Source organism: Triturus cristatus, chromosome 3_2, assembly GCF_964204655.1.
Source record: "Triturus cristatus chromosome 3_2, aTriCri1.1, whole genome shotgun sequence".
NCBI classification, from domain to species: domain Eukaryota; kingdom Metazoa; phylum Chordata; class Amphibia; order Caudata; family Salamandridae; genus Triturus; species Triturus cristatus.
Genome location: NC_140584.1, coordinates 95958858 through 95970540, shown reverse-complemented (window position 1 = coordinate 95970540; position 11683 = coordinate 95958858). Strand labels below are relative to the sequence as shown.

The 11683-nt window shown below is 43.0% G+C and overlaps 1 protein-coding gene across 1 annotated transcript in view; it reads left to right on the top strand.

The window, feature by feature from the left end:
- Positions 1–4593: 4593 nt before the first annotated feature.
- The window catches only part of PDIA5 (protein disulfide isomerase family A member 5), a 796394-nt gene continuing 789304 nt past the window's right edge, over positions 4594–11683 (top strand). The window contains exon 1 of the mRNA XM_085647317.1: positions 4594–4672. Within this exon, the coding sequence (XP_085503443.1) occupies positions 4607–4672 (66 nt within the window). The 5' untranslated portion in view covers positions 4594–4606. The remainder of the gene's footprint in view (positions 4673–11683) is intronic.

Genomic DNA, 11683 nt, shown 5'->3' with positions numbered 1-11683 from the left:
GTGTTTTCCGGCCGACTCGTACAGCTGTACGAGCCAGCCAGTACAATGCGAGCTACATGAAATTCACCGACCGAGTCGTTTCCGGGTCCAAGCCGCTCCGTACATCTCGGTCGTAAGCTAACCGTTGCGTGCAATGGATGCGATTCATGACCGAGCCAGTACGATGCACGCATCGGACAGCCTGTGGGAGCCGGAGTGTCCGGCTCGCAAAAGCTCCCGGAGTCGGACTTTGGGGGTCCGCGTCGGACCCCCCGACACCCGCAGCCGTACGACTCGCACACAGGAGGAGACCTATGGGTTTCCCCAACACAGGCATGTATGGTGCAGATGGCACGACGCGTACCCACTGTAGGGGGCGCACTTGTTCGAAACGTACCCATTCAGTCAATGGGAGCGCATGTACGCGTCATACAACTGGCTCCCATTGACTTCTATGGGAGTCCGACCGAACCGAGTCCGACAGCATACGTGCGCATCGTACTCACTCGGTCGGACTGTAGGGGTCCGGCTCGGTCGGAAAACTCTCCGGATCTGACTCGGTCGGAGTACTTTCCGACCCGGATCAGAATCGGCCCCAGAATGTGAACACAGAATAAACTCTACATTGACCGACTATGGGAAAGCAGGAAAAAACAAAAACTAAGAGATATGCCATTCATTGGAAGAAGTATGCACAAAAAAGTTTATATTCTACTGAGTGCAAAGTTCTATATGTTTGACATACAGAGGGGCTGGCTCCCTTATCCTTGCCACAACGTGGCATTCTTCACTTGCCTCTAGACGGCTTTGCTTTCTAAAGAATCTGCTTTGTCTTTTAACAGGTAAAATATTAGAGACCGATGGAGACCACAGCCAAATTGTTGAACATGGCAGAAAATATATAAATAACCACTTTCTGGAGTTTTGCAGAATAATTGTCACAATAATTGCTTCTGACAGCTTTTAACAACACTTAGTCGTGTATCAATGTTTCTAGTACATTTAGATTTTCGTTGCTAGTATACATGTATTTAAGTTTATGAACTCTCCTGCTTCCCTCTACTTATCTATTTTAATTCTAATGTCGGATCCTCCTAAAGTTCGTTTGTTTGTTTTGAGTTATCCCCTTTTCTCAATTAATCAGTCTCCCTTTTTTCCTATTTCATGTATAAACCTTAAATAACGACGCCCTAGAAAAATGCGCCAGGAGTCCCAAATACATTAATCAGGTCCTCTTGCTGCACACTATAGTCTAGCTAGCTGCGTATTAATTACTTGATAGCAATATCTTGTGCTACAAGTTCATTCATATTTTGGGGAGCTCACTGTAAAAGAAATTAAGAGAATAATTAACACCTATGAAAATATTTGGAATCAATTCATAAGCTCCTATTTTAAAAACAAAACATTAATAATGTAATGTCTACTGTGAATCAATTGATTATTAATGATACTGTACACATTAAACTGAAATAATATAATGCTACATAGAATTTGCGATTAAAAGGAAAACGGATCTGCACGACTGCTGTGGTTAAGACCGGATTTCGGAGTTCCTTGAAAAAGTTTGGAAGACAAACTGATGGGGAACAACGTAATCAAGGAATGGAACAACTACAAAGGACGTATGAAAAGGATTTCGAAACAGCTGTAATTGCCAGCCAGGATGACAGTTCACTAAAATGTAATCTCTGGGAAATAGTCAGTTGGAGCTGTGGAAATGTTAAATCAAACGAAGTTTAAATGTGTTGAACACTGAAAGTTGACATCTCGATCCTTTCAGGAGGGTCCATTATTGATGATATTATTAACTTCACAAATCAAATTTGCTTGATTGAATTATTGGAAATCTGAGTTTGTAAACTAGTTAAATAGAGACAATCTTCTAGAACCCTAACAGGGTAGCTACTTCGCTGATCAAGTAGGGCCCATATAGATGGACCAGAGTAGGTTCAGCTTTAAAAAAAAATTCTCGAACCTGCCAATCTGTGTGCAAAGTTGTCTGAGTGGAGCACGTGAACAATGACTACTAACCCTACTCGTGCAATCAGACGCTGATGCCCGTGTAAGAGTTAAGCTTACCAATGGCTATAGTCTCTCTCCAAAGTCAAACATGTATGCTTGGCTCAAACAGGTGTGCACATTTGCACTATTGCTATTTTCGCTATATATGTCTGACTTTCCCCAAGCTCAAGACTTGTTAGAAATCCATCCATAAACAATGGCATCAGCCCAGCCTATGCTGACGACCTGTATCGGCTGTCACATATTCCACTCAATCTACAATGGTTGTTAGACTAGACTTGTTCAATCATTCCAATAGGCTAACTATAAACAGGATGAAAAACAAGATTATGGTTGTCTTTCATTTAACTAAATCGAATTGCCAGGAGACAATTAATAACTCTTGTCTCAGAGTAGTTAATCAATACTGCTTTTTGGTGGGAATATCAAACACCTTTCTCAATTGGAAGGCGCATATTAAAATTTTAAAAACTCGGGGCCAGATGTACGACCAATTTTAGCATGCGCAAATGGGTTAGCGACCCGTTTGCGCATGCTAAAATTGGAATGGCCATGTACCAACACAATTTTGCGAGTTGCAAATGAATAGCGACTCGCAAAAAAGTGTTTGGAGACTTCCTATTGGAAGGGGCGTTCCCTTCGAAATAGTGACTCTCTAACCCATGTACGAATGTTTTGTGACCGCAATTGCAGGGGACTCCTTCCCCTTTGTGACAGGCTCTGAAAATATTTTTAAGGGCAGGCAGTGTTCCCAGGGACTGCTACCTGCACTTAAAAAATGAAACGAAAAAGTTTCATTTTTTTTTTTTTAATGCAACCTGTTTTCCTTTAAGGAAAACGGACTGCTTTTAAAAAAAACTGCTTTATTTAAAAACAGTCCCAGACATGGTGGTCTGCTGAGCCCAGCAGGCCACCATACCTGGGAGGGCCTGCCATCCCCACTGGGGTTGCAAATTGCAAGAGGCTCATTAATATTCAAGAGCCTCGCAATTTGCGACCCCATTGGGAATCGCAAACAGTGTTAAACACACTGTTTTACATCCAGTTTTGCAAGTCGCAATTGCAATGCTGGTCGTACATCTGGCCCTCTGTGCTTAAAAGGAACATTGTGATTATGCTTATTTAACCTATAGGTGATGGAATAGCCATAACGGAAGCTGTAAAAGTTTTGAGGTGAAGATACATTTAATTATTTAATATTGGGCTATGTTGTTTGCATGTAGAGTTCTTAGACGTTTTGGCAATAAAACTAATATTGAAGCTTCTGTCATTGAGACAAGCCACCTTTCATGTCAGGATTCAGCTTGAACTAGGTCTTCAGTGCTTAGTTTGTAATAGAATGATTGCCAGTGCCCAAAACTCTACTCTGGAACCCATGGCTGGTTCATTTAAATGTCGGAACACCGAATACCACGGCTGCATAGGCTTGAATCCACCTCATTAGCTCTTCCAGCCACTATGAGAGTCTCCCTGTCCTTTAATCTCACTAGTGCAGATTCCATCTTTCTCCCTTTGCACCTTTTTCTGTCTTTTTCCTCCTACTTCTTTCCCCTTTGTTTATTTTTCCCTCACTTGTTGCGGTCAATGTCTGATGAGGAAAACTAAGTACCAGTCCCCAAAAATGACTGGCAACCACTGGCTCAAATTAAGTCTGTTAGTGCTTTGCAATTTGTAGTGTAATAAGAACTATGGAGTTACATTTTCACTTCTTTTGATGCAAAGCAAGTTGCTTTGACATGTAATCTAACACTGCCTCTAACCCCACCTACACACCGAGTTTAAACATTGTCTTTAGCAATTTTCTTGCCTTTTCCCGTTTAACCATTCAACACTGTAATTCAAGACTAGTGGTTTTCATTGTTTTTTATGTCTTTATTGTTCGTTTTAAGTGTTATATTTTCAAAACTGTATTGTTAATGTTCTTGCTGATTGATGTGTTTATTTAAATTTAGTAATCAATATAAAAACACTACTTAAACAGTATGACATTTTAACCACTAGAGAGATAGGTACCTGGGATGCTTATTCTCTACAGATAGGGAACTCCTTAATATGTCACATAGTTGGCAGTATACAAATTTGAATAACATTATATACTCCTATAAAAAGTTATAACGTTTCACATGTGTTTCTTATTTGATCTACACATATTTGACATGTGGCTGGTGAGCTTCTCACGTCATAAGCAGCTATTGTCGAAGTAACTTATGAAGCATATACAATAGATTTTAAAAACTCAAGATTGATTCAGAAAAAAACAGGAAACTATCGATTTTATCGAAGGGGATGGTTACGGCTGGAACCTCCTCCACATAAAACATAGATTTAATTAGAATTTTACTTGATAACTTTATTATGGACTTTCACACTTCGAACACAAGGCAAGAAAAAAAAACATGGCACTGTTATTTTCCCTCCCTTTCACAAAACCTATCACGGTGCACAGCCTAATTCCGGTAGTTCCCTTGCGCTCTCTAGCGTATGCAACGAAGCAATAAATTCCGGAAGAGAACTACGATTCTCGGCATGCAACGGGGCACGCTTATTCGGCCGCCGCTCTCTGTGGGAGTGCGCATGCGTGTTCAGACGTGGCAGCAGCATTATGGCTCCTTTCAGGCACTGCTGGACTGAGTGCTGTAGGGCGACAATGCTGCTGCTCGTGTTGCTCGTGAGTACCCACTTGTCTGTCGCCCACCTTATAGCGTTTAGCTGCTGTGGTTTGTGGGAGGGTGCATGAGCGTCAGTGTGCGCAGCCTGGGCTGCTAGCGGGGGGAGAAGCTTACAAGGCTGGGCTTGGCTGACAGTCTCGAAGAGGAAAAGAGCACCCTGCCCTGTCCAGGACGTGAAAGTTGCTTCACGTGCGCTTGCAAGGGTTCGTGTTGAATCGTTCGCTATCATAATGGTTGCTTCAGTAATTGAAGCTGTGGTTCGTACTTTCGATTAACGATTGACTGGTTAAGTTTTCCAGAAGCAAATGGCATGCAGGCTATACGAAGCTCCCCAGTGGCCGTAGGAGTGTAGTCAGTTCTCCAGTTAGCCCAGGCTTTTAGTGAACACCTCTTCATCCTCTCGGTGTACCATCTCAGCATCGGACTGCAGGGGTAGTGGCAGGGCAGGTCTGCAGAGCACACTTCGGAGTTTCTTGGTGTGCACACTGGCACTGCACAATATCTGGTCTATAACTAGAGCTGCAGTGGTACAGCGGTCGGCTCCTGAGATACCCAGTAACCACGGGCGTGCAGTCGGTTCATTTATTAAACAACTCTTGAGGCATCCAATCACAACATCAAACGTGCAGTTCCGCTTGGACCTTCCTGTGGGAGCCGGGGTGCATTGTATTGTATTACTGAACATTCCCGTATCTACAGGAGGTGTAGCCAAGCAGAGGACATTTTATCTTCAGTACAGCTCTCCTGTTTCCCAGGGACAGCAGCTGTGCAGTACATCATTCCCGAACTTCCCTTTTGTAGCAGACAAAACAGTGTTTAATTTCCAAGATCCCATTTACCAAGCATGCAACACTGATGCCTGTATTCCCATAAAACTCGGCCATGCAGTGCACACTTTCTCTTCGCATTTGCAACAGGCATGCATTTCTTTTAGATTACTGATAACAGTAGACGTCCGAACTTCTTTAGTAGCAGTGTTTCAGTGCACTGCACACGAATCGCTCAAGGCGCAGCACGTAGGTAGCAGATAAATGTTGAACTTCAGAGTCCCTGTTGACGAAAAGTGTACACTTCCTGAGCGCTATGTACGTATGCATAGCACTTTTTTGAGATGCACATTGGTATCTGCCTTTCAGTGCACAGTCCCTGAGATTCTGTATTTCTCCAGTCACTGCACAATTCCTATTATCAGATAGATGGTGCTAATCTAGTGCATTTCACTAACCAAATGAATGCAGTGCAAATTGTCTGAGCTATCCAGTGGCACGGTGGTATACAGTCGACTCCCAGTCTAGTCCTGTATGGAATTTTGGGAGTGTGTAACTGACTTTTGACCTATCCTACCGTCTATTAATTGAGCTGTTTCTGGTGGTAATTTTGGGTCGAGTATTTATGAACCAGTAAGTGGGAGAGTGGCGGCACCTTTAAAACGTGGCTGGTTTAATGCATACCTCCAAGCTTGGCAACAAGGAAACATTCAAACGCACGTGCTTTGTTACAGCTCTGGACAAATTCCATGTGTTTCTCCTGAATGTAATTTGGACACATTTGATTTTTTTTAATGACGGATGTGGGGGCAACGCAGTGAACTGTTCTTTTGGGGTGAAAATAGGTGCGACTGTGTACTTGCACACGAATGATGACTTTTTAAAAGCAATATAGTGCGCTTTCTGTGTAGTTTCACAGGGTATATAATACTCATGCCGGGTCTGTCCGTATCCCTGCATTTAAATGGACAACGCCTTACAGTACTTTGCTCGCGAGATCCGCCTGAGTATCGAATACATCATTCTCTAGTTTGGTTATTTTTGGGTTACTTATAAAAACAAAACAGTATAATCTTGATTTTTTTTTTTTTTTTTTTTTTACGGGAGAGCGTGAGGCACGTGCGGGAAGAATGGCTTGCTGTGTGTTCCAACTCAAGCACCGTCCGACCTCTGACCTTGCCACTGTAAACACGACTGCACAGTGTATTGTTTAATTTCCAGCATTTTCTGCTTCCCTGGTGCCTGTTGCTACAAGGTTTCAAAGCATTTCCCCTGCCTTGCAACAATCTAATTTGGGGCTGGCAGTGACAATGCATGGTTTCCACACTCTCCCTGTATGGGAGAAAAACAAAAAAGAGCACGTTTCTTTTGCTCTGTTCGGGTCACCTCCGATTTTCGGATGAACGGTGACGTGTAGAGCTTTTTTTGTAAGAAATAAAAGATATATCTTCGATAGAAATTATGTATCCTTGGGTGTTCTGATGTCTTATTCTATGATGGCCACGTGTTCCTGCAAATAAAAGGTGGCCGCCTTCTCTCTGTTAAGTAGTAACCACGTCAACCTGTTTTTCAGGAAGTGGGAGACACGCCTTTAATTTTTACTTTTCCCGTTCAGCGTAAACCCTGTTCGGTACACGTCGTTGAGGCGTGCCACTAGCGCAGTGACGCTCTAGCCACGTTCGAAATTTCTGTGAAGATAGTAAGTTGTAGGGTCAATGGAGAGGGGTGATGATTGACAATTATGTGGTTGATTGATCTACTCAATGGCTGTTCAGAACTTCAAACACCTACACAACTTTACACAACACATATGCCCCCCAAACCTTTATAGGTAGTCATTTTCTGCTTAACGGAATGTAGTCTTTGGAATGCTGTACTTGGAGCAGTAATATCTGTTTTTCAGGTTTTGTGGGTACTTTCCTCAAAGCCACATAGTACTTAAAGTATACTTGTATGTGCATACATGACATTACGCATTAAGCTTGCATTTGTTTTCAGTAGCTTTATTCAGAAAACCTAAATGTGCCGGCCCACAATGCCATTTCTTAAATTGACCTGGCAGCGTTTTCTGGCCTCAAAGTGTAGTTTAGCTAACAGAATGCGCTTTCCTGCCAAAAAAGTTCTTGAGAGCAATCCACAACATGCAGATTTTGCGAAATCGCTCTAGTCTTTTGTTTTATGGGTCGCACCCCTTGTACCAGTTCCCAAGCTTACATATCACAGTTTAGGATTTCCCCATCAAAAGATATAACTGGACACTGTTCATGACATTTTTCTCTGTTCATGTTTACTTTGTTGTTGTTGGAGCAGCAGTTCTGGTGTAAAACTCTAGTTCGGCTGGTGAGGTACCATAGAGAACAAGCATTTGCAATGCAGTAGGTCTTGCATTTACAACAGTTTGAGCTATTGGCAATGCAATAGCTTAAACTCTTGCAAATGCAAGACCTATTCTTTTGCAAAGTATTAGCGCCCATGTGGCGCTTTCACATTCGTGGACGCTGCGCCCCTTTCTTTAGACAAACTGTCTAAATAAAGGAACGTGGCCGACATTAAAGTGAAAACGTGGCATGGGGGCGCTTTGACAAATAAAAAGCATCTGTTTGTCAAGTTGACAAAACAGATGGTTTTTTTGTTTGTAAAAGCACCCATGCAGTGCTTTTATTGTAATAGTGGCCGCACACCCTTCTCTAGATGTTGCTTGTCTAAAGAAAGGGGTGTGGCCTCCATGAATGTGAAAGTGCCGCATGGGTGCTAGTAAACCAAAAAAAAAGTAAGCATGGCAGGTATGCTTTAGGCGACCGCGCCGCTGAAATAAAAAACACGCCCGTTATAGTTAAAGCAGATCGCCATTAGTAAATAAGAGGGCGGTGTGCTACGACGTAGTGGGCGGTATAGGGGCAAATCATTAAACAAAATGGTGCTCACAGCCCAGATGAAGCAGACCATGTAACAAGAGAAGTAAAGGTCTAGTCATTATGGGAGGTAACAAATGCAGACAAGGCGGTACCAAGGAGGTACTAACAAGCCTAATAACGACTCGGAAGCCAGCATTACGAAGGACAATGACACAAGCCAATCAAAAATATGGGCAGGGCTTCAAAGTCATACTCCAATACTGCATGCTTCGCAGCAGCGCATGCGCTGCCCAGACTTGATCTAAAAATGAGCAAAAATAGTGTTGGCTGAAGAAGTAAACTTGTTGCTTTTATGGAGATGAGGTAGGAAGGCAAGTGGATGTACGTACCCTGTCAATCTGAATGCAGCTTGCCACAAGTTGTCCTCACTGTGGGAGGAGCAAAACGGAGTCTGCTTCTTTCGTTGGGTTTTGACTGAATCTGCCTCTGATTATTACAAATATGCACCTTTTTATGACATCTAGGAATATATTTTGTACTTGTATTCCTAAGCCAATTAAAGTTATATTTTGGGGTTGGGGGGGACCTGTGCCAGCAATCTCCAGCCTGTTTCACAGCTGCTGGCTCTACATTGTGCATGTTGGAAAGGCCGACGCAAGATGTCCGGCCAATCCGTCATGGGCACTGTAGACCAGTGCTGTCATCCTACATTTGCAGAATTCAGCCTCATCCTTGGGCTATACACAGCGTGAGCCGGTGCTGTGGCAAATAAATAAAACGGCATTGACATTCCATTTTATTTATTTGTGTTTGCCTGTGTTTCCAATGGCTGCTGATTCGTGACATGATGGCCCACAAGCCTGTGGCTCAGTTTTGACTTGCCTTTGCCTTGGGATCAGGCGAGGGGGTCATTACATGTATCATAGCCCCATACTCCAAGGAGCACAACAGCATCTTGGAAGACCAGCCAATGGTTTTGGGCTTTCTCTTTGTGATCATTGGGCATTGCGGTTTGGCAGACTGATTTTCCTGCTGTTGTAGGCAGAAACCAAAGGAAATGATGGACGGAGTGTTGAACATTGCAAGCACTCACCCCCAGTCAACTGATATGGGTTTAATCCATCACCGTTCTTTAGCCCACTCTGCCACCCCAGTTCAGACATGGCCATATGCAAATCAGTCTGACCCTGTGCCTCATGGGTACAGTCCAGCCCGAACTGCCAAGCCATGTCTTCCCTGGACCGAAAACAAGCTTCCTAGGACCGGTTTCTGGCATTTCAGCCGTCTTCAGCCAGGCTTGCTTGAATCCAGTGGCAAAGTGAGCAAGGGACTCACGTCTGAGCATACCCTGCCAACTTATGGCGAACAAAGCAAAAACCAAAGGAAATGATGGACGGAGTGTTGAACATTGCAAGCACTCACCCCCAGTCAACTGATCTGGGTTTAATCCATCACCGTTCTTTAGCCCACTCTGCCACCCCAGTTCAGACATGGCCATATGCAAATCAGTCTGACCCTGTGCCTCATGGGTACAGTCCAGCCCGAATTGTAGGCAGTACAGCACTCGTTAAGTGGCATTGTAGGGTTTCACCCTTATGGAGCCCTGCAGCGATGTATGCCTTCTTTTTCACTCTCCTGTCAGGCAAATAGAAGGACCAGGGCAAAGTATTTGACCCACAGCTGTGTAAGCCGCCCCATAGCAGTGCTAAAGATCGTATGGTCCTAGGATCTCCTGTAAGAAACGGAGAAGGGACATTTAGTTGCCAATTGTCCCCATTCAATCAGTACGATATCCCGTCCTGGCCAGAAATGTCAACAACAGGTCTCCGCTGAAATTCGTAATCCTCAGCAAATAACTGAAAAGGCAAACTTGCTTGCAAAGTGGTTTTAGCTGAAAACCAGCCAGTGAATTATGTTGCTTTTCCTGACTGGTTTATCATTTGTAACCATGAGACCAAACCATATATACTCGGTGCACTTTCCTGAGATCTTCAGGGCTTTTTCTCAGCTTGTCAAATGTAGTAGTGGAAAACAACAGTAAGAAGGTAATTTAGGCCTGTGCACCCAATCAAGCATGAACTCTCCTGTGCAAATTTCATTTACACCATTGTCCTCTGATTATATATGTCCAAAGTGTACTTGTTTTTTCTTTGTTCTTCTGCACTTGCAGTCCCCATTGCTTTTTTATCTTGTTCTGTCAGCGCACACGCCAAGCATAATTTATGCACATCTTTAAATAGGCACTCGTGCTTTACCTTTCATTGCTGTTTTAGCACTATCATCAGGGTATATATAACTGCGTTAATGCTTTCAGATCTTTGCCGACGTTAACATATGTACTAGAAATAGATTAAATAGGTACACACAGTATTCCAGTAAATATAGTGAACATCTGCATATTCCAGATCGTTCCTTTCATGTTCCTTGTTCAGAAACTTCCTTGTATCTTACTTCGAGCACAAGCTTGAATCTTTAGTTATATAATTTGGATCTGGGATTCTTCCATCCTTTCTCAAGCACTCCACAATCTGCAGTGAAAACTGAGTTCACTCAAGAAGCAGGACTTTAGTCCTAAGCTTTTACTTATCTGTTGAACTCCAAGTTAGTCCCACCTTGCAGTACTGGAGAGCATGGCCACTTTTGTACACACCGCTACATCTCTTAAAAGGATTTCAAAAACACACAGCTAGATCAAGGCAAAAACCTCTGGGGAAAATACATGTACATAGCAAACCTAAAGTGTAAAATGGCACAGCAGAAACCTATCCAGCATTCTCTTTAAATCGTGGACAACAAAATGATCAAAGGAATTGTTCCAAACTTGTTAACCTCAGGTGTATGAAATATCCTCGTCATCACTCGCTGCCCTTTTTTAACAACGTTAATACACATTTTCTAAACGGGATACTTTGTTGAGTCTGATACTCGTCGCAAACAAGTGAGATAATATTGCTTTAATCGCTGTTGACGAGCCACTACATTATCTACAACGCTAGAGCTGCTCACGGACAGCTAGCTATGCGGTTCAGAACTCCCGCCACTTTACTTGCAGTCATAAAACTATTGTAAGTTACACACCCATAGTATCTCTGCAGAACACTATGCTGTTGACTACACATGGTTTGTTGATCATTTTTATGTAGATCTATTCACCCGATTACATTTCCTGTTAAATGATTGCTAGTAAAGTAGGCACTCAAGAAGGTAGTGCTTTGTGAACTCCTAGTCACTGAGCTCTAGCCAATGAAAATGTTTTTCCCACCACTCGTATACGGATGATATTTATCCACACTTGATGATCATGCTAGAAGGGAAGAGTTGAGAGAGGCTACCACACACCAGTGGCAACTTTGAAAGAGCTACAGGCTTTATTGTCCAAGACTGGTCA